This window comes from Chroicocephalus ridibundus, chromosome 15, assembly GCF_963924245.1.
Source record: "Chroicocephalus ridibundus chromosome 15, bChrRid1.1, whole genome shotgun sequence".
Taxonomy (NCBI): Eukaryota; Metazoa; Chordata; class Aves; order Charadriiformes; family Laridae; genus Chroicocephalus; species Chroicocephalus ridibundus.
In genome coordinates this window covers 3,479,222-3,505,477 of record NC_086298.1, presented here as the reverse complement: position 1 = coordinate 3,505,477, position 26,256 = coordinate 3,479,222, and the positions used below count along the sequence as shown (strand labels likewise).

At 43.5% G+C, this 26,256-nt stretch overlaps 2 protein-coding genes across 4 annotated transcripts in view; both read left to right on the top strand.

The window, feature by feature from the left end:
* Positions 1-26,256, top strand: part of LOC134523660 (tenascin) — a 75,209-nt gene that overhangs the window by 24,202 nt on the left and 24,751 nt on the right. The window contains exons 2-13 of one of the 3 annotated variants that reach the window (XM_063352827.1): positions 754-1,340; positions 2,428-3,741; positions 5,543-5,806; positions 6,669-6,784; positions 6,881-7,037; positions 7,662-7,931; positions 9,061-9,246; positions 9,928-10,017; positions 10,733-10,996; positions 20,942-21,214; positions 23,272-23,544; positions 24,678-24,950. In XM_063352827.1, coding sequence (XP_063208897.1) covers positions 878-1,340; positions 2,428-3,741; positions 5,543-5,806; positions 6,669-6,784; positions 6,881-7,037; positions 7,662-7,931; positions 9,061-9,246; positions 9,928-10,017; positions 10,733-10,996; positions 20,942-21,214; positions 23,272-23,544; positions 24,678-24,950 — 3,943 coding nt within the window. In that variant the 5' untranslated portion in view covers positions 754-877. The remainder of the gene's footprint in view (positions 1-753; positions 1,341-2,427; positions 3,742-5,542; positions 5,807-6,668; positions 6,785-6,880; positions 7,038-7,661; positions 7,932-9,060; positions 9,247-9,927; positions 10,018-10,732; positions 10,997-20,941; positions 21,215-23,271; positions 23,545-24,677; positions 24,951-26,256) is intronic. The other 2 variants (XM_063352825.1, XM_063352826.1) reach the window with 2 other exon arrangements.
* LOC134523661 (tenascin-like) lies at positions 12,851-17,125 on the top strand. The gene is made up of 2 exons (XM_063352828.1): positions 12,851-13,863; positions 17,030-17,125. Exons 1-2 carry the CDS (start codon positions 13,515-13,517, stop codon positions 17,086-17,088), a joined length of 408 nt encoding a protein of 135 aa, XP_063208898.1. The 5' UTR covers positions 12,851-13,514; the 3' UTR covers positions 17,089-17,125.

The window sequence follows — 26,256 nt, the reverse complement described above, 5'->3', positions numbered from 1 at the left end:
TTTCTTACAGGGTTTCTCCCCTGTTGGAATCTCATCTTCTGTTGTTTCTCGCTGCTTCTATGCTAAAATATTGCTAGCTGTGGTACAACCACTAACACCAGAACCTTCAACCTGCAGCATTCTCCAACGAGCTCCACTTCATGCAAATCATCAGTATAGTGAAACTTACTGTTGGGCTACAAGCCGTGGAGCAACTGGAGTAATTTAAAGCATATGGAAAAGGGCTGCAATAAGCTCAGTAGTGTTGATATAACTTTTGACAATGGCTCGAATTTTTTACACAATGCAGCTTTCTGTAGCCTGCAAGCAGTAGACTAATGGGTGAAGGAAATACAGCCTTTTAACATTAGTTGAATCATAATGGAATATATATCTATTTTACCTACCTCTGTCTGAAAGTAGTGCTTTCAGTTTAGATGAGACTCAGCAGTCCTTGCTCTGGTCTTCTGCTTGAGGCAGTTAAACCTTCCATACTCCGCTACACTTGCTCTAAATTGGAACTAATAGGAGCTTCCTTCAAGATTCATGTCTTGTGACATTTTGCTTACAAGCACACTGAGATCCTGGAAAACAAGGTAATGCAGTGTTCTCGTACATGTGTTGTTATATATAAGCTGGGGTGAAGTGAGATCGTACGTTGAGTAGCACCCCAGCCATGTTCTTTAAGGGTGCCAGCACACGTTCAGTGTCATAGGCCTTTTGTTGGGTGGTGTAGCTGTGGTCCATCCCTTACACTGCTCTTTCTTCTTTTAGGGAACAAGTGTGCCAGGAAAGGAAAGGATATCCACCTTTGAACTGTCTCTCCAATTTATGTACCAGACTACAAAGGCCAAACATATATAAGACTATCAGCTTTGAAAAGGAACTGAACGCTGCAATGGGACTCCCCACCCAGGTTTTGGCCTGTGCGATCTTAGCTTTGCTGTACCAGCATGTCAATGGTGGACTCATCAAGCGAATTATCCGGCAGAAGCGGGAGACTGGGCTAAACGTGACCTTGCCAGAGGATAATCAGCCTGTGGTTTTTAACCATGTGTACAACATCAAGTTGCCTGTTGGCTCCCTTTGCTCTGTGGACCTGGATACAGCAAGTGGTGATGCAGACCTGAAGGCGGAAATTGAGCCCGTCAAGAATTACGAGGAGCACACAGTGAATGAGGAGAACCAGATTGTCTTCACGCACCGTATTAACATTCCCCGCCGGGCTTGTGGCTGTGCAGCTGCCCCAGACATTAAGGATCTGCTGAGCAGACTAGAGGAGCTGGAGGGGCTGGTATCCTCCCTACGGGAGCAGTGTGCCAGCGGGGCTGGATGCTGTCCGAATTCCCAGGCAGTGGAAGGTAAGGCAGACTGGGGAGCTGCTCTTGGGGAAATTCCTGTGCTGGCCGTAGATCTTGTTTAGACTAGATACTCAAATCTGTTTCAAGAATGAGCAAAAGTCAACTTGTTAAATTTGAAACGTAATCAAACCTGGGGATGTATTTGGCCAGCTTGCAAGATACATTCATTCACAGTTTTGCGGTTCTGTGAATCTGTGGGTCAGGAATCTACCTGGGCTGCTTTGTAGCTGTGGCATTGAGCATGTACGGCACTCGGGCATGGCGGCAATCTGTGTCGGAGTTAAGATTAAAACTCATACAGTCTAAACTCCTGGCTCCACTTTTTGTCCCCTTGAATAAGCTGCCAACGCAACCATTTTCGTTTCCAAGTTTTTCTTAATAGAGACCAATAAAAATACAGCAGAACATAACGTAATAGGCAAGCACAAACAGTTAGAGACGGGGCGGGGGGGGAGTATACTGCCGGCTGTTTTTGAACTGAAGCAAGCGATTGGTCATACAAGAGAGAAAACACAGGTCTGCTCAGTAGTAATCTGTCCCTCCGAGCACAGAGCCAGTCTCACAGTTGATGATACAACATGCTGCCTGGCTTTTTATGTTCTGAAGTGAATTGGTGAATAATGCTTCATGGTGCATGCCCTAATGAAGCAGTCAGGAAAGCTGCTCAGGCAGTGGAAGAGGGATTTTGAGAAGGGCAGAGGAATCCAGCATGCTCATTTACCAAGCAGCTGGCAGGGGCTCTTCCCTGGCATTAGTGCTAATTAAAGCATGCCTCTGTCGTGGTTTGGGCCAGACTGGCCACTGAAATGAATGACAGATGCTCTCTGACCTCTCTCTGAGGAGAAAGAGATTTATGAGTTTAAAAGAAAACTAAACTACTTTAATGAAAATATTAATAAAAAGACCTGGGTAAACTAAGTCTCACTGGAGAAAGGAGGAGTTATTCTCATTTAAAAGCTTTGCTAATTCTGGAAATCGTGTCCTGTAGGGAGCTAAGAAAATCAGACCCTTTTAGGTCACGTGTGCCATGCTGGCATAATGCATCACAGACAAGAGGAGTAATGGGTTTTCTGGATCATTGGTACAGGTCGCCTGGACACAACACCCTATTGCAGTGGGCACGGCAACTACAGCATCGAGATCTGCGGCTGCATTTGTGAGCCAGGCTGGAAAGGCCCCAACTGCTCTGAACCGGACTGCCCACGCAACTGCTTCAACCGGGGCCTCTGTGTCCAGGGCAAGTGCATCTGCAATGAAGGCTTTGCTGGCGAGGACTGCAGCCAGGCCACCTGCCCCTCTGACTGTAATGACCAAGGCAAGTGCGTGGATGGGGTTTGCGTGTGCTTTGAGGGGTACACAGGCACAGACTGCAGCGAAGAGCTCTGCTCCCAGGGGTGCAGCGTGCATGGGAGGTGCGTGAGCGGGCGGTGCGTGTGCCATGAGGGCTTCACCGGCGAGGACTGCAGCGAGCCCCTCTGCCCCAACAACTGCCACAACCGTGGGCGCTGCGTGGACAACGAGTGTGTCTGCGACGAGGGCTACACCGGCGAGGATTGCAGCGAGCTCATCTGCCCCAATGACTGCTTCGACCGCGGGCGCTGTGTCAACGGGACCTGCTTCTGCGAGGAGGGCTTCACTGGGGAGGACTGCGGGGAGCTGACCTGCCCTAACAACTGCAATGGCAACGGGCGCTGCGAGAACGGGCTCTGCGTCTGCTACGAGGGCTTCGTGGGGGATGACTGCAGTGAGAAGAAGTGCCCGAAGGACTGCCACAACCGTGGGCGCTGCGTGGGCGGGCGCTGCATCTGCCACGAGGGGTACCTGGGCGAGGACTGTGGGGAGCTGCGGTGCCCCAATGACTGTCACAACCGTGGGCGCTGCATCAACGGGCAGTGCGTGTGCCACGAAGGATTCATCGGGGAGGACTGTGGGGAGCTGCGGTGCCCCAGTGACTGCAACAACCGTGGGCGCTGTGTCAACGGGCAGTGCGTGTGCCACGAAGGATTCATCGGGGACGACTGTGGGGAGCTGCGGTGCCCCAACGATTGCAACAACCGTGGCCGCTGTGTCAATGGGCAGTGTGTGTGTGACGAGGGGTACACAGGGGAGGACTGTGGGGAGCTGCGGTGCCCCGAAGACTGCCACAACCGTGGGCGCTGTGTGGAGGGGCGTTGTGAGTGCGACAATGGCTTCACGGGGGAGGACTGCGGTGAGCTGTCTTGCCCCAACGACTGCCACCAGCACGGGCGCTGCATCAATGGGCGCTGTGTGTGCCATGAGGGCTTCATGGGAGAGGACTGCCGTGATCGGTCCTGCCCCAATGACTGCAACAATGCAGGACGCTGCATCGACGGACAGTGTGTCTGTGAGGACGGTTACATGGGGGATGACTGCTCCGATGGTAGGTTGCAATGTCCCGTTTGAACTGCGTCCCCTGGGTAATTCCCTGTGTCCATCCAGCAGCCTTGGAGGCTCTGTGAACCTTTTCCATAGAGCTGGGCCCTGTTGCCACTCGTCTTTATCATAATCCAAACAGCTGAATCAGAGAAGTAACAAAACCAGTAGCAAGCTCTTGGCCTCCCTTACTTTTCAAGGCTATGTAGTGTAGCGGTGGTTGGTGACTTTTGGTGGTCAGCAAGCCAACAGGCTAATAATGGTGATGTGGGCCATTTGTTATCTCCAAGTTTGCTCCCACCACAATGTCACTTGAGCTGTAGCTATCACTGGCTGGGATTTGTCACCATGACCTTTCAGTTTATTATGGTACCTCTTGATGCTAAAAAAAAAAAAAAAAGCATCTGAAAGAAACTGTTCTAGCTATGGAGAAGAAGGGGGTGTCCAGAGGTCCAGAGTTGTCTTACTAGGTATTCAGCAAGATTTATTAAAAGAATATGGACTGAATTTTGACTAAAGGCTTTGCAGGAATAGGATAATGTAGATAATGAATGTCAGTGACTAAAGAACGTCACTGAAAACGTATGAAACGTTTCTTATAGCCAGATTCTCGTTCCCAGTCTCATGCTGGATGGATAAGAAAGGGGGTTGCATTTACAACACTATTGCTGTTGTAGGAACCAAAACCAAAACACACAGTACTGACAATATACACTGACAGCCACCAAGGACTCAGCAACTTTGCTTTTGAGGTAGATCTCTGGGCTGGAGCCCTGGTGGAGGCAAAGGGGGTAGTGGAGGCAAGGCACGCACAGAAAATAACGTCCTATCTGAGTGATCTCTATGAGACAACTGTCACGATGGAATTGCCAGATGTTGCAAATATTGCAGTACAAGCTTTCAGGATTACTACAGGAGCTTTGGCTATCACTCAATTGGCCAAATAGATTTTTCTAACTAAAGTAAAACTTTATTTATGTATGTGTATATATATGTATGTGCGTGTGTGTGTGTTAGATCTGACAAAAGCTTAGAGTAAAAGCATAGAATCAGCTGGAGTGGAAACTTAGCTAGAAAGTCTCATGCTTAGTTTCCCAGTACCACTGACTCTATGGAAACTGATAGAAAATTTTGGCAGCTAGATAATGGCAGGCATTGCGCTATAAAGGAGGTAGTTTTCTTTAGTAGATCCCAGGGGAGAAATTTTGAAACTAAGATCTTTGTAGAGTAATCAAAGAGTACTTTGGGGTTGGGAACATTATAGAAGACAATGGGTACCCTTGAAAAGAAATTCCCATTTTTCATGTCCTCCTTCTGGAAGACTCCCAAGCCACACTTTATGCTCTCGTGTGTGCAAATGTGGAGTAATCCATTGTAAGTATTTACAAAAATAATCTTTTATTTTACTTTGGAAAATCTGTGCAATTCTGTGTATCCAAACCCCAGGACTTCCAGCTATAAAATCATGTGTTGCTGGCAGTTGAATTAAACATCTGAATCGCTAGGGACCCAGCTATAGTAGTCTTGTGCAGTAGCCATGAGAGGAGGAGCTGGAACGCAGTCAGCCATAGGTTGTGTGCAAGTGTATGAGCAGAAATTGGCCCATGTCTTTTGGAAATGTCTGTAGGCTTCATCAGCTGAACATTCCTTTCTTCAAGAGGCTAATTTGTGTGACATGGCTTCCCCATTCCCTGTTTCTTAGATGATTCTTACAAGCTGCTCCTGGGATAATGTAAAACTGGGTAAGTCATTATTTTCTGAGCCTTGAAAACTTCTTATAAGTTTGTTTTGTTTTTTCCCCTTCCTAGTGTCTCCTCCAACTGAACTGACTGTGACAAACGTAACAGATAAAACTGTAAATCTGGAATGGAAGCATGAGAATCTTGTCAATGAGTACCTCATCACCTATGTCCCTACCAGCAGTGGTGGCTTGGATATGCAGTTCACCGTGCCAGGAAACCAGACAGCTGCCACTATTCATGAACTGGAGCCGGGTGTAGAATATTTCATCCGTGTCTTTGCAATCCTTAAAAACAAGAAGAGTATTCCTGTCAGTGCCAGGGTAGCAACATGTGAGTTTAATAGTCCTTGTACTCATTCTTTTGTCTATTCCGTAGTATGTATTTATTTACATCACTTTTTTAGGGTGTGATTTTTTTTTAATCTTCTATTTTCAATTCATCTTCTGTTCTGGACAAAGACAGTTGTCTTCACTTTTATTTTCTGTTCTTTTCCAATACGAATGACCATGTTAAAAGTACAGTTCACTAGTTCTGCTCTCTACAGTGCCTCCCAATGAATATTATGAGATCTTTGTAAATTAAGACCCTTGGCTTCTTCATAACAAGGTATATTTTAAAAATCTGGTAATGTTCCTGAAAAAAATATAAAAATTTAGCAGCATGTAGAAGAGCAATATGAAATTACTCAGATCCAAACCGCTTTGACTTAAGTGGAGGTTATATTTGTTTTGCATCTTTAGTGTGTTTTACCACAACTTACTCTCTGTCTGCCTGTCTGTTCATTCGTTGTTCATCTTCCATTTTTTATTGTGTGCACCACAGTCGTATCTAAACATCCCAGCCTCAAAAGATGCCCTTTGACGTCTGTCACTGTGCTCATTTTTAGAGACCTGGGGCAGGATTCATCTCACATAAGTTCAAATGTCCACACTAGGCTTCTTTCAGGAGGGCAAGGAAAGAGATTTCTAGGGCAAAATTTGTTTTATCGTTTTGCTCTAAGGTAACATCTAAAACAGCTTAGAGGAATGTCTCTCCAAAGGCAGAACAATTGGCTGTGAAGAGGGTTTAAACATCTCAGACACAGATACCTACATGGCAGATATTTATAGGTGTGGAAAGATGTCCCACCCCCGGTGCCCTATTTATGGGAACTTGCTGCTCGTGTAATGATATCCTGTTTCTTCTGTTGCAGATCTTCCCGCTCCAGAAGGTCTGAAATTCAAATCTGTTAGAGAAACATCCGTCCAGGTGGAGTGGGATCCTCTGAACTTTTCATTTGATGGCTGGGAGCTGGTCTTCCGTAATATGGTAAGGAAGCAGTGTTTTCATGTATAGATGCCATATATAAGTGAAAGAACCTGGATTTTTAAAGTTTCGTCTAACTGATTGTTCTATGTGTTACAGAAAAAGGATGACAACGGAGATATTACCAGCAGCTTGAAAAGGCCAGAGACATCTTATATGCAGCCAGGTTTGGCACCAGGGCAACAGTATAATGTATCCCTTCATATAGTGAAAAACAATACCCGAGGACCAGGACTATCCAAAGTGATAACCACAAGTAAGCACAACCTGTGTTTAGTGTAGTGCCACCAATAAAACGACTGCTGTTTGGTGTAGCCTAAGGAGTTTTTAAACAAAGAGAAAGCCAGGCTCTGTACTGTGAATTGCTGGGCAGGGCGGGGGGGAGAGGAAGTGGAGCTGCTAATGGAGAATACATGAGGAGAAACTAATTCCTTTTCAAATTACGTTTTTGAAGAGGAAAGGAAATTTATATTTAGCGAGAAGGTAGCAAGCAGTATGCACTTCTATTCTTTTTCAAAATGTACATCAACAGGAACTAGAATTTCTGTCATCTTGGTGATATTTGCATGAAAAAACTATTTCAAAGAGAGTTTCTATTGTGCAGATGGAGAACCTCTTAGGGTTCCTGCTTGTCTGTCTTTTGGTAGCTTCTGATTTTAATGAATTTTCATGAATTAACCTTATGATTAATTGGTTCTATTTGTCACTTTCTTCTACAACTATAGAAAGTAAAGGAAGAAAGTCAATGAAGATAAGTTTCAGTTGGTAGAAGCCACTCACAAATAATTTTGATCTGAATCAGCAATTAAAAGCACAAGAACGTGTATGATTTTTCTGGCAAGATTTCTTTTAAAAATGCCTTTTTCTCTCTTCGTAACAGAGCTTGATGCCCCCAGCCAGATCGAGGCAAAAGATGTCACAGACACCACAGCTCTTATCACATGGTCCAAACCCTTGGCTGAAATTGAAGGCATAGAGCTCACTTATGGCCCCAAGGACGTTCCAGGGGACAGGACAACCATTGACCTCTCTGAAGATGAAAACCAATACTCTATTGGAAACCTGAGGCCACACACAGAGTATGAAGTGACACTTGTCTCTCGTCGAGGGGACATGGAAAGCGACCCCGTGAAAGAAGTCTTTGTCACAGGTAAGAGGCCTGGATACCAATCCAAACTCCTGGGAAGGCAATACAGTCACCATCAGTCTTCCTGTGCTATTTGTGTAGTGTTGCTTGAGTTGGTAGTTACTGCATCAACACAGAATCAGCACTGTTATAGAGGTGCATGAAAGCGGAGAATATTTTTTTTGTGCCTTATATACCTTACTGGCTCAACAAAATATTTAGACTCCCCCCAAGTATCTAAATGTATTTTGAAAATGGGAATTACGTTATTAAGTCTCTTCAAAGCTTTTGCTCATCATAACCTAAATCTCTGCTTCAGGAAACAAATTCCTCTGGATTACTTGTCTGTCTGCTAAGCCTAAATATCTTCCGTGGTTCCTATTCCATCTAAAATCTTGTTTGTCTAAATGCATAGCAGATTAGCAGAGAACTGCTTTTTTTCCTTCTTCAGTTCCGCAGATGTTTTCTGTCATGCTTTTATAAATTTCCTTTGCTCCTTAGTGATCCTGGCAATGCTTTGTGACAGAGAGGGTCCTTTAGCATGTTATCAAGGTTTGATGCATTAAGGGAGCTGAGTAAATAGTACATAGAGAATGACCCCCTTTTCATCCTAAAATGTAGTTACTCATTCAGAGCAGGATTTGAGCCTACTAAAGGTGTGAACAGTGAATGCCCATTGGATTTCTACATGATATTCACCTTTTGTTTTGAGACTTAGAGGTCTTTCAGCCATGAATCCAAGATATTTACTGAACAGAAAGCCTAGGGATGATTAATTCTTTTTACTTAGCAGCCTTTTTCCTTCTGAAAGATGAGGTATTTATATAGGTAAAATAATATTTTCCTCCAAATATGTTTTTCTACAAAATTATTTTGTAATAAAATATAATTACTAAAATTGAAAATGTTTTTTTTGTCTCAGGAGATAAATGTTGAATTTCTTTCACTGATGTTTTCCCCAAAGCTAGTGAACTCTCCATTTCATGCTAAAAGAAATCTGCTTGATGTAGTTAAGAACATAGTGGTATCATGTGGGAGGAAACTCCAGCTTTATGGATCATTTCACCTTCTAAAAAGTACTGTTATAAGAGATGCTATCATAAGAGAATTATTCCTATTTATTTTTATTGATTTATTGGTTGATTGATTGCAGACTTGGATGCTCCAAGAAACCTGAAGCGGGTATCACAGACAGACAACAGCATTACGTTGGAGTGGAAGAACAGCCATGCAAATATTGATAACTATCGAATTAAATTTGCTCCCATCTCTGGTGGAGACCATGCTGAGGTCACAGTGCCAAAGGGCAACCAAGCAACAACCAGAGCTACACTCACAGGTAGGGGAATGGAGAGGTTGTCATTAATGTCATGCTGCTGCCGTCACTCTAGAGCACACTAGTGTAGTGAAAAAATGCCCTTTTGGTCACTATATGTAAGAGGTACAAGCAGAGGTTATGCATTTTGAGTACGAGCAATTAAATTAAAATACATGTGATGTATATGTACACACCTGCAGATGGGTAACAGAAGGTTTGTAGCCATTTCACTTTCACGCGCATCTCTGAATCCCACTAGGATTCAGTTCCCTGAGCTCTAGGTAGCTACATGTCTTTGTGGATATGGCTTCACATCCCTGAGTGCAAACGGCTTTTGCATGTGTTAGGGATGGTATTTACTGATGCCAGTCTGCAGCTTTTCTGTGTTAGCTGCAAGTTGCCTTACCAGCCTGCAAGGCTAGCTAATGGTACTTTCTCCGTGTCACATGGATGTGTCTACCTGCTTTTCTTTGGCAGAAGTACCTACGCTGCAAGGCCTTGAAAGCAGAAGCTATCTCTGAGTATGTGTTTGCACAGAGTCCAAAATGCAATCTCAGTCAGCCATAATCTTTATCCTTTGGCAAGCACGTGGAAATTCTCTGCATACACAGCAAAGCATATATCTTATTGCCCTTATTTAAATAAACGCCCATAGGCGTATTCTGTGGACAGGAACTCATACTTCTATTCCTCATCTCTTAGGTTTGAGGCCTGGAACTGAATATGGCATTGGAGTGACAGCAGTGAGACAGGACAGGGAAAGCGCTCCTGCTACCATTAATGCTGGCACTGGTGAGTAGCTTGATCCCCCTTTTTGCTCCGGAGGAAGCAGCAAGTCAGGTAGAGCCACTATGAAGTTTCTTTCATTTCCAATTAATGTTGTATGAAATATTTTAGAAAGTCCTTGATTTCATTTTGGTACCAATGTGACATTCTCCCTCAAGGGAAAGAAAAAACATTTCCCGAAAGACTTTGACCTCTGAATTTGGCATCCTTTTCCTGTATGAGGATCTCTTAATGTTCTGGGAGTTTCATCTCCAGGTGGGCTCCTTAATGGTAATTATGCTTACACTGATTACTCTGGCCATTCTCTAATTGTGAGGGTTTCTGGCAGGAATGGTGGTTATGGCCACAAGGTTGATCAGACAAAGGGTGCAGCCTCAGTGGTTGCAATAGTCCCGACTGACTGTCAGATCCAGGATTTTTCTCACAATATAGAATTTCCCAGGTAGATTCTCTGAAGGCTTAAATTCTACTTCTCCTCTATGCAGTGCCTGCTGAAGTGAGTGTAAGCGTGGGAAATTTGTTCTAGTGTGGTTTTTCTGTAAAAAAGAACTTCATCATCCTCTACTTATATCCAGCAACGGGGCTTCAAAAGCTCCAAAAGGTGGATAAGACTCTGAGCTGTTGCTAGACACCAAGTACAGATGTTACTCTGTCTACAGATGCCTGGAAAACTCCCAGGGCAGTTCAGAGACACCTCAACTTTGCTTTTTTTGACCTGTAGATCTTGATAACCCCAAGGACTTGGAAGTCAGTGACCCCACTGAAACCACCTTATCCCTTCGCTGGAGAAGACCAGTGGCCAAGTTTGATCGTTATCGCCTCATTTACGTTAGCCCCACTGGAAGGAGGAATGAAGTGGAGATCCCTGTGGACAGCACCTCTTTTGTCCTGCGAGGGCTGGATGCAGGGACGGAATACACCATTAGTCTGGTGGCGGAGAAAGGCAGACACAAAAGCAAACCCACAACTGTCAAGGGCTCAACTGGTGAGTAACAGCTTTTGATGAGTGCTGTGCACCAGGTCATGGGGCAATGACTAGCCCAAGTACAATTTCACCTGATTTTGTAGGGCTTGTCTGGGGAACTGCTTAAAACCATCAGTTGCCTGCAGAGCAGGCTCGGCTCTGTCTAGCGTGATAGACTTAATTGAGGGATAGCCGTGTGTTTCCCTACCTACTGTGTTTAGCTCCGTGTTCTCAACGACTTCTTGCTTATCCTTTGAGAAGACTCACAAAGAACGCAGCTATGTATCCTGCAGGAAATGCAGACATCGTCCTTTGTTTTAAACGAGGCTGCTTTTTTGTGCACTATGTCTTATAACTTGTTTTGTTTTCTGCAGCCAAAAACTAAGAGGAAGAGCAACCAGAATGTATTTAACGTTGCTTGTTCTTGCCTAATGAATTCTCTTCACAGCATGCCTCTACCCATCATGCTACAGCAGGGTCAACAGGGCTCTGATGTTGTGCTTTTTCAGTTTTCTTATCCACAAGCTAGAAAGGCTACTGCCACAAATCTGGTCACAGTCACCGTTTCCTTTGGATACCACAACTGTTACGTTTGTCTACAAATAAGGGGTCCATTTTTTGCCGTCTCCATTTTTACAAACCACTCCAATTAACCACTATTAGTGGACTACTGGTTGAACAAGGTTTTATTCTTTGTGCACAATTTGACGCCAGGTTTCTTGCATACAGAATTATATCTCGGTACAGAACACGAATAAATTCTGAATCTGTCTGTGCCTTCAGGCTAAACCCTGTGAGGCAAAGCCTTAACTGCTGTAAGTAGGCAGAGACATTGAAATCAGAATCAGATGGGTTACAATTATTGTCCTTAGCAGGTATCAAATTGTTTATCCTTTTCTCCCGAAAGACCATCTATGAGGTAAACACACGCCAGAAGTTGTGGATTTTACAAATTAAAAACTATATAGCTTAACTGATCAAAATTGGTTTCATATTCCCTGGTAGTGTTCATGCCAGCAGAGCCTCTGAACACTTTATTATTATCTCAAGTAATCCCGTACAGCAGAGAGTTACATGGTATGGTGTAAATTACAGAAAGCCATCAGTACTGAATTACGTGTTTGATGCGTGTCAGGCCTGTGTCCAATGTAGGGAAAAATTAGAAGGCCTCGAGGCACACATATACAAAAGGAAGCTGGAGGCTTATGTGGCAGGAGCGAGCAGGCTTTGATTTTTCCGCAGTTATCTGTTTTCCCACCTGTCTGAAGACTGAGTGGTCTCAAAAGAAGTATGCATGGGTGATGAAAAGGTAGAAACAAAATGCTGTGGAATTTCACAGTCTGGTCTTTCCAGCACCAGTTTCCAAAGTCTTACAAGGTGGTTTCTTTTTCCTGGTTTGGTTTTTGGTTTTTTTTATAAATACATTCATCTGGCCAGTGTGTTTGTTTTAAGTCTTTACTCAGAGCAGCCAGTAAACAAAGAGTTCTCTACAGTGGGCTCCTTAGAAGCAACAGCAGTAGTTGACATAACCTGTCACTGTGACCTTCCTCCCGCGTAGGAATGGACAAATCCAAACACATGAGCACGGGGAGGCAGAAATGCTCTGTGACCCGGTGGGGTATAAGACAGGAGGTCTCTTCTTCAGTTTACTTTTTTTTGTCCACCCTCAAGTCAGCCCTCTTTATCCATGTTCCCAGTACTTGGGAGGTCCTGAAGTCCGCAGGCTCAGCCAAACAAACGTCTTGTTTTACCCTTTCTTGCAGAGCTATGGGGGACCTCAGGTCCATTGCGCTGCTGGGGAGAGTACTTGGAGCAACCAGAGGGAGAGAAAGGAAAGATTGAAGTGGAAAATGCCAGTAGCACAGCGAGGTCCGGGCTAGCTCTCCTCGGTGGGTGGAGGAGACAGTCCTGCTGTTTAGAGGGGCATGTGCCATCCCCGCTGAACAAGGGAGCCAGGGACTATGGAAGGGCTGAGAAATTTTCTTTTCAGAGTTTCCTTTGCTTCTCCAGATTGCCAGTTTTCATCTTATATTCTTCCCAGCCTGTTGATGGTTCAGTCAGGCTTCTCTGCCGGCAGGTATTCAGGAGTTTCACATGTTATTTTTATTTGTTTGCATAGTAAATTTTCTATCACTGAGGGTAAAGCTTCTTTCAGCCCCAGAGCTGAAGATCTTCTGTTGGTGCCTTCTCTCCCCTCTCGCATTCTTCTTATTACCTTTTTATATTTATCAACTGTCCACACACAGACAGCTGAAACATTCAGAGCTCATGAACCTCTAGCAAAGAACATGTCACAAAATCTTCCACAGTACAGGATGGCAGCCTTCTGTTGCTTCTGTCTCTTCATATGGATGAAGTGCAGCTCAAGTGACAAAGTTTGGTTTTTTTAACTGGTGTCCATGATTCTACATTCAAGGGATGGTAAAGATTATGAAGTGAACAGTTTGCTAAATGTTATTTTGCTTTCCTGCAAAGACTGACTATTTCACACTGCCATTTGCTTGTTTGTTTCTTTGTAGCTCTGTATAGTCTAACCCCAATGCAGGCAATGACTCCTGACCCAGAGCAGCTCTCTGGCTCTGGGAGTTTTCTTACTCCAGAGGCCTCAGGGATGCAGGAGGATGCACTGAGGGACCTCGTGGTCTCCAGGGTAACAGACCAAAGCTTTAGTGTCTCATGGTATGCGAATACAGGAGTCTACAGTAGTTTTGTGGTGGAGTACAAGGAAGTGTCACTGGCAGCTGGGCCCCCTGCAGAAACCTCCCTGCCCAGAGAATCCCTAGGTGCTGTGATTGACGGCCTCCAAGCTAACACTTCCTATAAAATCAAGGTGTATGGATTGGCTGGAGAACAGCGCTCTTCTCCTCTGGAAGCTGTGGCTACAACAGGTACCTCCTTTCTGTTATTAACAAAGGTATCACAAAATAGGGTACTGCTTATTTGTTAGAGGACCTCCTCAGCACTGCACTAAGGTTTTGGCTAAGAACCACTTCAGAAATCGAAGAGGATGAGCCGTTTTAGTAGTTGGAGGGACCTTTCTGACAGCATGTCTTGAAAATGTTACATCAGATTAACAACTAATCTGTAGGGTGAGCACGTAACCTGGCTCTGAGGAAGCTGAGCAGTCAGACTGCAGCTTTGTTCCTTCTTGCTCTGGTTCTGGAACCCTGCCTACATAGCACAATGTGGGTCCTGGAGGAAGACGGATGGTAATACATCAGGCGTGAGAGGCCTGTGGAGATAAATGAGTGGACATTAGAGAAACCAAGTGCCAACATCAAATTCCTCTGCTGAAGGACCCAGATTGTGCAGCAACTGCTGATGAATCGTGGATGTGATACAGTCTTGCCTCTGGAAGTGAATTGCCCGTAGGAGCATGGCTTGGAGAAGTAACTTTTCCATTGTGTTGAATGTTCTTAAGAAGATTTATGCTGTTTGCTAAAGACCCTTGTCTGTGTTGTGCATCACTCCCTCTTCCTCTCCTGGCTTCTACTAGTTTTAGATTGCGCCACCCTTTTTTATACAAACTCAGAAAAGTTAGGAGGAAAGATTAGGTGTGCTAGTTCAATGGGAAACTACAGTACTGACCACTGGGAAAATAAATTTGCCGGTAAAGATTGTCCATCTCTTCAGCTGATTCCTCTGCTAAGAGAACCTGGAAGCTGACTTCAGTTTGAGGAATTTTAATGGTAGCTCCTGTAGTATTTCCGGCTCGTGATACATTGAAATGCTTTCTTTATGAAATTCAGAGGTGCACCTGCGCTGTAAGCCCAGTTTAACCATCTGGTTGAGAGAGGGGAAAGACATTTAGCCAAAGGGGGTCTAAGAAGAATGCAAGTACCTTTGTAGGCCATCATGCGTTATAGTGTGCTTGAGCTGATGAGACACTCCGCAGTGAAACTGGCTGATAGCCTCTCTTGGAAAATAATATAAAATCCAAGAGACAGAAGCAAGAAATAATGCAGAATACTGTTTGCTCCATCCCAAGTAACTGGGGAAATGTCCTGGCAGGACATTAACATTCTTTTTTGTTAAAAGCGCCAGTGAAGCATTACAATGGAATTCCTCAAAAGGCCAGCAACAGCAGTATGGACATATTTGGGCCATACTCAGCCTGAAGATTTTACTAAGAGAATGATATTGAGAAGTATTCTAGTCTGAGAAAGAGCGTATGTTTGTTGTCCATCCACTGTTCCTTCTACCTAGCTTTCAGCTCTTTGGCGTCTACTATTCATTCATTTTGCCACCATGACTCATCCTGTCTGGCTGCGATTCATCCACCCACCTGCGGCTCCTAGAGCTCTCTTTCTCTTCTCCCCATCTATTCCCCTAGTTGCTAAGTCAAATGTTTGAACTCTGTTGGTCTTGTTATCCTTTAGTTTGACTCTTTTCCAGATTTTCCATTATCTGTTATAGTATTCTATCTGCAAAACAATGAACACTGACACTGTCTGTAACATCAGTATTTTCCATGTATTCAAATAATTTTCTTTTTTCTATCTGTTGTATGTTTGTACATAAAGCCACATATTCCTCTATTACGCATGAACACAATGTGGGGTATATGTGTGTTTATAGCGGGGGGTGTGTGTGTAGAGGGTAGACCACTCTTTCTCATCCACAAATTCATTTATGGAGTCAAGTCATTAAACCTGAGGCAATATTCAGAATTTGGCCTGAAAAAATACCAGAGGTAATGTAACTACATATTAATATATATATTCCATGAGACAATCTGTACATGGCAACCTCCCATGCAGTTGTCAAAGTTGGCACAATAATATTTATTATTAACCCACTTGTGACAGCAAAATTCTGATTTAAAGTGCCAACTAGGTGGTAGGTCCCTCCGTTTTTGTATAATGCAGTTGAACTGTTGCTGTATTTCCCATTCAGGTTAGGGAAACCAAGTCCTTGCGTGGTTATACTATAAGCGACAGGAGTCTGGGAGAAAAGTCAGTAGGGGTGGTCAAATAAAATGAGGGAAAATGAGATGTCAGTTTTGACTAATATTACACAGGGTTTCCTCAGGGATCCATGGTATATCAGGAGTGTAATGCAACTTTGTTTTTTTCTTTTTCCCTTGTGTTTTTGGATGTTTTGTCCTAGGTTTCCAATTCAGGGTGCATGGCAGTTTCCCAGTGGGACCATCCACAGCATGGAGCTGTACATGTGTAACGCTCTGCTGCCCTTTCCTCCCCACTGCTCTCTTCACTCTCTCTGTGCATGTCTTCTGCAGAAGTACTCCCCAGTGAAGCCCAGCTACCACTGTGCATGCTAAGTAGGCAACCTTAAGGCTGAACCAAGTACCAGTGCACTTGCTCGATGCCAGTTTTTTGCGTGCTCCCAGAATAGGAGAGGGCTGGTTGGCATCTAATTGTGCCCAAGCAGCTGAAAGCCACAGAAGGCTAACGGTTCCCTACTGCATGTCTTCCATGTCTTCCTGCCTTGTTACGTGAGCTCAGTAACCAAGTGCGGTCAGATAGTTCTGACAGTCCATTTACTGAGAAAGAAGGGATTCCTTCTAGTGGTTAGCATTGCAGGTGTGCTGGTGTGATGACAACGTGGCCATCTTCAGGCTGTACCATACATAGGGCCTGGTTCAGATCGTGTGCTGGGGTAATTTAAGGAGGGCCCTTACCTAAGTCAAGAGTATCAATGATATATGTAAATAAAAATAACTGTGTGCCTCACAGGCTTCTCTCCTTCCTGGAGGTGAGCAGAAAACAATGTTTTTACATCTGTGTTTGTCCTGAGAGTGTATTTTCAAGATAACGTTTCTGCACTTATTTGAAAACATTTTTAATTGATCTTTCTCCTCTGAGAACTTTTTTTTTTCTTTTGATACATGTGTGGATTTGGAGGCAGATACTGAATCCTGAGTACGTATTTGTGCTGATCTGATTGATGATGGTAGATGACTTGCTCTCTCTTAATTGAATGCAAGTGGAGCATGAAAGCAAGGCAGTCACTGAGGTGTGAAATGATGTGGTTTTACAGTAATGAGGAGATAATTCTGCATGTCAGAAAAATCACCTGCCTGTTGCCTTGCAGCTGTGATCAGAAACACCTTCTCTGTGATCTCTGTGATCTCTGAGATTTTCAGAATCTGACTGTACTACAAGATATGTTCACAGATCATTCAGCATGTTGAAGGCCAACTCTTTTTCTTTTCTGTTCCTTTGGATCTCTTTAAAGAAAGATTGCTCAAGTTCTTTCTGTCTTGGTTTTTAGGTAAGGATGTGTGTCCCCCTGCCTTTTTTGAAAATTCTGCATGTATCCAGACGGATAACTCATCCAAACCTGGTTTTGATAGGACGAGGCTTAGCATGCTTCTGCTGTGGCTGATTTCTTAGTGTGGATTCAGATATGTTTGTGATATTTGGCATGCATTGCACTTACGGTTTGTATCAGAAGCAATAACTGGCACGCTGTAGTAAAGATAAAAGGCATGTTTGAGAGACTTAGGGTTGAAATCCTCACCGATGTAAAGTAGCAGAGTTCTTTGGAGGTCGTTAAAGTGTTCTGATTTACATCAACTGAGGATGTGCCCGCTTCTCTGCTGGAAGCATCCCAGCTCATCTCTGAGTTTCATGGTTGTTTCCCTGGATCTGCTCATTACTGTGCTTGCACGAGAACCATGTTGTGCTTGGTGATGCTACCTTTGCTTATGGCCTGGATTCAGTCTCCAAAAAAGAAGTACCCATCTGTTTTCTCTGTTCTTAGAGCTCTTTAATGCAAAGCACACAAACTGTTTTGTAGCAGATGTTAGCCGTCTTTTGGTGTATTTGGGGATTTATTACCAGGAAATTTTAACTTGTAATTTACCTCTGTTTAGCACATCTAGTCACAACACCTGGAGAATCAAACAATGAAACATCATTTAATCCTACCAGTCCTGCACCTACAGAGCTAAGTTACTTAACAAACCCCAGCACTGATTCTCATGCTCTGCTTTTGGTGCCCGCTGACCTTCCCATCACAGAAGCCACTGGTGCTCTTCATGACCTTAATATAACACACAGGACTTTCAGTAGTTTCACCTTGTCTTGGGCAGCACAGGATGAGGTATTTGATCAGTTCTTTATCACTCTGAAAGACCTGTCCAGTTTAAACAGAACACAGGAAATCTTTTTGCCGGGAAACCATCGAGAAACAGAAATTACCAGTCTCACAGCTGGTACACACTACCAGATTACCCTCCGTGGAAGCACCCAAGGTCAGCTCTCTTGGTCCCTGGAAGCCATAGCTGCTACAGGTATTTTCTATGGATTCGTTAGCCATATGTTCCTTTTCTGCTTTGAAATACAGAACTTCATTTTCGTACTGCTGTTCCACTGCAGAAATGCTAGGCTTTGTGAGTGATGCCTTTCTTCTTAGCTGTTTTTTTTTTTTTCTTCCTTTTGCACGGGATAAAACTCTTATTGCTATGGAATGAGAGCCTTGAGTGGTGCAGCATGGACAATGCCCCATGCAGCTTTTAAGGTGATGTAGCATCAATTCTCTCTTTTCAAACCGCATGCAAAGAGAGATATTGATGCATCTGCTATTTACAAGGAATGTGAAAATAGCAAGATGCTACAAGTATTTGTCTGGATTGTGGCTCAAATGTGAGAAAGATTGCAAGGAGGTTGCAGTTTTGTAGCATTGGCATGGAAGTGGTGATGTCAGAGAAAAAAAAAGATTGAAACACATTGGGAGTATACCTTTCTGAAAACTTCCCCCTCTTATCCCTGTTACATGAATTTCATGAGGAAGCAGGTCTATAGCCACAGGGCTCAGTTCAATAATGATCAAAGTACCGGTGTGTAAGTTCATATCTGGAGAATCTAGCTGGAGGCTAATGACTGTACCTGTCCATCACTCGAAACCAAATTCACAGCATGAGATGAAATATTTACATAGAAACACACAGGTTATTTCACACCTACTAAGAAGGCTAGAGCAGTCTCATCTCTCAATGGTTTGTTCTCTGTCTTTTTTTTTTTTTTTTGTAAAGTAAGAAACATCATCCCTTGATATCATTTGCCATGGTCGTTGTCATTGTTTTGTCATATATGTTGGATGCTTTATGGATGAGGCTCTTGGAGGTCTCCAACAGTCCGAGTTGGTGCATGATTTTGTATCAGAATCTCTTGGTCCCTAGAGAGCATGATGGGGTTGTGTGCGCTTCCATTGCAGACATGCATGAGAAACAGACGGGAGGAGAAGGGACGCTGCATCTTGGAGGCGAATGAAACTGAGCACCCTTCAGAGAAATCTGAATTGCTTTTAAGCTGTGATGATTGCTGCATTATTTATTATAATCAAGCTTTTACTTGAAAGATTTTACCTTACTGTAACTTTTGGTTTAGTTGCACTTTCATTTTAAGGAAATGCGTTTGTTTTATCGGTTTCTGTTGCCACCAAAAGATCATTATTTCTGATACAACCACTTCTTTTTCTGTCCTGCTTTCTCATTTTCAGCGAAACAGTGCTATTTTTACAGGATTCATATTTTGCCCCAATGTAGCTTATTTGTGTTCCTGATAAAGCAAAACAGCTCTGGATTCATGCTTTTTAACATCATGGCGTTATTTCATAATCAATCTCTTCCTTTCTAACAGGATGGGAAAAGCTTGTCAAAACTCTTGCTTTCCTGAGTGGTAGCAATTCACTGTACATTACTGAATCTCACTGAAGAGAATTGGCTGTGACCTATGAGTGCTCAACCTCTGAAAATACAACTCCAGCTACCTACCTAAGGCTATGCAACACTCATACAACATGCACTCTGTTTTTACAGGGTGAAAATTTGAGTAATGTTGCTGAACCTAGTTTTCATTTATTCCAGGGCCCCTTCACCTTCTGTCTTAAAATATACCTAAAGCTTAAAGTTGAACTGACAAATCAGATGCGTTTCCCTCCTGCATTGTCTATTAAAAATTCTTAGTTGTGCAGATCGGGATTATTCAGCTAGACTCTCTTCTTATTATATGCTTATGTGTCGACAATGCAACTAAATAAGAAAAGTGCTAAAAAGTCATTGCAGTCCACAGGCCAATGATGGATCATATAGCGAGATTTTTCATGTAGAAAAAAAGCAGGTATTATTCTGTCATTTTCCCATATGACTGTTAATTTTAAAGTATCGGTTATATTTCCTCTGTAACAGAGGACTTTCTGTTCTCACTGGAAAAAATGACCTAAATTTTCAGATTTAACAGCCTCAGAGAGTTAGCTCTGATGGTTCCCAACTTCCTTGGCCACCCCAGTGATGCCTTTTGAGAATGTTGATTTCTGTGAATGCAGATTTCAATTTGAGATTAATATCAGTAATTCTGAAAACCCAGGCTTCTCTGCCTCCAGGAAGTTTTTGTGGGCAGAATAACATAAGGAAGACAAATCCATTAAATTAAAGACATGCAGACATGGAGGAATTTTCCCCTTCTTTATTGTTTTGGATTAAAAATAGTTTGGAAGAATAAATAGCATCCTTCTTGTGGACACAATTGAAAGCATAAACATCTGAATCCAAGTACTCTAAACTCAATGTCTTCCTACCCTTACATCAGGCATCGTTGCAGTATTCGCAGCCATTTCTTAATGGCAAACACTGAGTTGTTAGTAGTGCAGTAAAGTGGTTATAGTAATACTTACTTGTCTCCTAGGGAGTTGTAATTCATGTTGGCAAAACACTTGCAGCTGTAAGATGGTCTATAAGCTGCTTTCTGTAAGCAGCCTTTTCGTATTAATGTGGTTATTATTTATTACTGCAGTTCTTTTCTTAATGTTCTGTTTTGCTGTGTCTCTGAAGAGACTTTGCACGTTATCTGAGGCAGCTGAGAATGTAAATGTGTGTGGGGGGGTCCGTCCCCGAGTCACTGATTACAAATGAAATTCATTAACACAGAACATCATTAAGTAATACCTCATTGCCACTACCCTGTAACCTGAGTAACTGATTGACTCTCTGTCCTTATTCAGAGGAGGAACCTGAGCTTGGAAAATTATCAGTGTCAGAGACTGGCTGGGATGGTTTCCAGCTCACCTGGACAGCAGCCGATGGGGCCTATGAGAACTTTATCATTCAGGTGCAGGAGTCGGACAATCCCGAAGAAACCCGGAATATCACAGTCCCAGGCGGACTGCGCTTTATGAATGTTACAGGCCTCAAGGCCAACACACCTTATAACATCACACTTCATGGTGTGATTCAAGGCTACAGGACCAAACCTCTTTCTGTTGAAACCATGACAGGTATCTCTTCAAGTCACTCACCCAGTCTCATGGCGCCCTGTCCTTGCAGACGGGGCTGCGAGCCAGAGCTGTTGCAGCTGCTCGGCAGAGCTTGCTCTCTCGGTCGGCTTTGCATGGGCTGCACTGAGCTCGTTAAAGCTTGGCTGAACATCTCTGGCATGGAAATGTCTCATGATCAGACTTTCCAATAAGAGTCTCAGTGCCCCCATGGAGCCCTTCGCTTTTAGGAATGCTTTTTCCATCTACCTCAGAATGGCTTGTTTTGTTCCCTTTACTCACTTTTCTGCTGGTTGACACTAACAGCAAAACCCAACTGACTGTTGTACATGGTCGGGAAAGCCCAGGTTGACTTGTAACATTATAAAAATCTGTTCTTTGTAGTGCAGATAATCAAAGCCGAAGAATATGTTTAGTTTTCACCCATCAGAAGCTACCTCTGAAATTATGCACCAGCTTCTGTGTAAATACAAACTCAGGTTATAGCGTGTGCATCTGTCTTGAGGGCAAGGACAGGCACCTTCTATATGTTCTCATATAGAAAAAACCACAAGTGAATTCCTACCAGGAGTAGTATCGTGTATTAAGCCACACAAGGCTGTTAAAAAGTCTGATTTGTCTGGAAAAGTTTAATGAAGAAGACCAAATTCAGCAGAACTACCCTGGCATAAAAATGACCTGAAAGAAGGGAAGGTGAGCCCCACATTATCAGAAGGTTGCATGAAACTAATCAAAAGCCCCAAAAATAATTTTCTGGCTGATCTTGTGAAAGACTACAGTTTTAAATGAGAGCTTATCATGAGCTGAGCTTTGACTGTGAGAAGTAAATATATACTTATGTCTATCCTGTATGGCTCACTGACTCTTCCAGGTATTGTGAACATTGGTAACAAAAAGGCTATGAATTAATTGGCAATAAAGGGGCACCGGTGGCTCTTCCTTCAGGTAATTTCTTGTAGACGATATCTGCTGCCTCTGGGCTTCCTTACAGACTTCTGCAGCCTCCTGTGACTGTGAGATGGCCAGAGCTTGCTCGTATTTGATTTCCCCAAGCTCTTGTTACCCAGCACAGAAGGGAATAAAAGTACACATAAGAACTAAATTCTATTTAAAACATTAAACACAATGAAGTTTGCTTGTGTCAATAATGCTTTAAGCCGCCTGGCTTAGGTAGAAATGTGTCTGGCACAAGGCACTTGCTTTGGGCTGAGTCCTGCTGCAGGCTAGAAGCCCTGTGCTTTGAGAGTCCTGAGTGTGAGCTGGTAGCAGATTGCCCATTGAAAATAGACAAATGTGGCTGGACAAAGGAGGCTGTACAGGGACAAACAAGAAAACAGACATCATGGGTGTCCTGCCTAAATACGCAATGTGCTCTCTTTTTACTAGCTTAGCGAAAACAGCAGAAGATGCCCTGCTGAGGTTTTCCCTTCCCTTTCTGGGTCATGCTCAGCACCCGACTTTTCAAAATTTTCCTTTCTGGGGACTTCCAATTGTCAGAATTTTCTGAGCCTTCCTGTAACATGTCAGGGATGCCTACAGAGAGGAAGAAACCCCAAGGCAGCTATCACTGCTTTGCATTTTGGCTCTAGCTCCAAAATTACGTGCCAGCTTTCATAGGCTTAAGCTGAAAGGGAAAGTAGAAGAGCAAAAAACCCACAACCTTTTCCTTTGGATAAAGAAATAGCTCTAGTTTCAGCTTCTCCGAAAACTGGAAGCTGGCTTTTCCAAATGCCCTAGGGGCATTTGGAAAAGTTCTTTTGCATCTGCTTTCATGCTCAGACCTCGAAAACACATGGCTGCTCCTGGAGGCAAAAGGAAATAGCCATAGCTTTAAAGCTTGTTTTTTCTTTCTTTCTTTTTTTTTCTTATTTAACATTTTGAGATGCTTTAATTTGATTTCTGCCCCTTAGTGCCTGTCTGCTTGTAGCAAGCTTTTACTCAAACCCTTTTCTCCAACGGCAGCTTGGAGTGCTGCCAGCATGAGCAGAGCAGCGCGGCATTTCTGAGCAGGAGGAGGTACAGGCCTGTCCCCTTCTGACCAATGTTGTTTCCCTCCTCAGGAGCGCACCCAGAAGTTGGTGAGCTAACCGTTTCCGACATTACTCCTGAAAGCTTCAACCTTTCTTGGACAACCACCAACGGGGACTTCGACGTCTTTACTATTGAAATTATTGATTCTAACAGGTTGCTGGAGCCCATGGAGTTCAACATCTCAGGCAATTCAAGAACTGCTCATATCTCAGGGCTTTCTCCCAGCACTGATTTTATTGTCTACCTCTATGGAATCTCTCATGGTTTCCGCACACAGGCAATAAGTGCTGCAGCTACAACAGGTATATAAAACCTACCTCGATGCTAACTCTCCTTTCTTCTAACTCTTCCTTACAGGTTGTGCCCCTTTCCCTGCCCTCAGCTAACCCATCAGTCTACCCATTACCAAATCCTCTACCTCATTGTTTGACACCTTCTAAGGAAGACCTTCCGGAGCCATTTTGAACTGTGAATGTTAATCCGCCCTCACGTACAGCAAAGTCAGTCAATCACACTGTGAAGTGATTTCATTCACACAATAAGTTTGCTCTTGTTCAAACATTAAGGTTAGACCAGCCTCTGACACAGATAAGAAGCAAAACAAATTTCCCAAGAACGAAGCGGGAGATAATTCATTATGTTAGCCTTGTAACATGTGTTTGCATCTGCCTCCCAGCATAGAGGAGACCCTATTTCTCTCAGATAAGCTGATTTCTAGATACAGTTTTTATCCTGATTCTCTAAGTAGATTTCAGGCACGTTTCAGTCTGCGACAGCAGACTCCTACAAGGCAGATGCATTGCTTAAATTTGACTTCAGAATTCAGTTTACATGATATGAGAGATTGAAAGAGTCCATTTGACTTGATGTTGTGAAGGAAATAAGCAGGCATTTACTTGTTGGCACATTGGGCTTCTTGAAGTTTTACAGTTGACAGTTTTTCCAGAACAGACAGGGAAGTCGAATGTTCAATGTGCTTTAGCCAATTACAGTATGAAAGTGGAAGGAGAGGACGAGACTACAGAAGCAGAAGGTGCATTCTCATAGTAGGCAGATAATCGCTCATGTTGTGATCATTTAATATCTCTATTAAATTTTGCCTGCTGACATGATCTTAGGAAAAGTTATCATAGCAATTTGTCATAGCAACAGATTGATGTGGTTACTGACATTAGACAGAATATCAAATTTCAGTGATCAGATAATGCAGAGTTGCAGTTTCTAGCATCAGCAGATTGTGTATATCCTCACTGAATCATGGGTAACACGGGCAGCGTGACTGCAGGAGTTGCGCTGTGGAAAACATTGAGAAACACAAGGCTAGATGATTTTTGTGGCCTGTGGTTCATATGAACTCAAACTTCTATATTATTTTATTTTATTGCTTTGGGTTTTAATAATTGCAATACATTTCCGTTTGTTTTTCTTCCTGTAGTAGAGGAACCTCTCCTTAGCAAACTCACTGTATCAAATGCTACCTCAGACAGCATGTCACTCACGTGGGAAGCGCAGGACAATGCCTTTGACCATTTTATTCTAGAAGTCAGAAACTCTGACTTCCCTTTGGACTCCCTGGTGCACACAGTGCCAGGGGCCTCCCGGCGCTATGTAGTCACCAACCTCAAAGCTGCCACTAATTACACTGTCCAACTCCACGGTGTAATTGATGGGCAAGGTGGTCAGACCTTGACAGCACTGGCAACCACAGGTATTTCACTGTTTCACCTTCCAGGTTTGCTTTTTTCTCTTCTTTCTTTTGCTGTCCACCGAACTGCTCTAAAACATGGCTCCAACTCATCATCGTTCCTTTGGTAAATTATAGGGAGATCACTATGAGGGGAGGCTGAAATATGCTGGGCCTGAGAGTGCTTGGAAAAAGAGAGATCTGAGACAATGGAAAAGGCTGAAAAAGTGCCCCCATCATTAAGGGAGCCAGTAGTAAACCATGATTGGTTTCCTTATATATACACTTACCTGCAAGTTCTGTGTATATATAATTGACTTGCTCCAGATGGTTAATATTTTTCACAGAGTATCTTTGCACTTGATCTGGACTAAAGTTCTTGTTCATCCCATCCTCACTTGCTTTGTTGTGGGTGGGAGGTCTTCGTGTCTTTATCAGCCTGGAGAGGCACCTGCATGCCATTTTGGTGGTTCTTCATAAAACCAAATGTCTTCCAAGGCATTTGTGTCTCTTGTGGGAGTTTCATGCAGCATGCTAAATGACCAACCGAAACTGCATGGAGTGGTCTGGCTGCCTTGTGCTGGTTCTGATGTTCTTCTTTGCCTAGTGTTTTTATGCCTTCCCAGAAGAGATCAGGGCTCAAAAAGCAAGTTCACCCTTTCTTGATGGTCAGCCCACCACTCTGTCACTTGCATTGCTACCTTTGAGTCTCTAAGACCTGTCTTGTTTCACTGGATATCGGATTCCAGGATGGTGGAAGATCACTAAGACTTGCTTGAAGAGATAATTTCAACTTATTTTGCATGTAGTGTTCTTTGGAGTCTGGGTGTCGTGATGTGAACGTGCCTGACTGGATGCAAGTGGCATGTGAAGGAATGCAGCCATTTCAGGATGAGATTGGAAAGGATCCACTCTCTTTGTCCTCTCTGACCTGCATGCGGGGCTGACGGCTCCATGCTCGGTTTCACTGGGTTCTGCACCCAACCCTGTTTGCTTTGTGGATATTTTCTCATCTCCTCCTCTGTCTTCGGAAGTACCGTGCTTACATGGTGACATCTTTACTGTCAGCCATGAAGGCATTGACGGTCACTGGTTGACAGCATGACAACAGCATGTGTCCTTAATTGGGGCCACTTGGATTCACCTGTTCCTAGGCATTTCTAGAGAAGAAGGTGGACTGTTATTTTTAAAAGTCTTGCCATGAGGGACGGGAATAAAAGTTGGAACATCTTGCAGCAGTTCATGTTTTAGTTAAGGAAAGGATTTCGTTCTGTCACTGTTCTCTTTGTCAGTGGGATACATCTTTCTTACTTTTCTCCCAGCATGAATC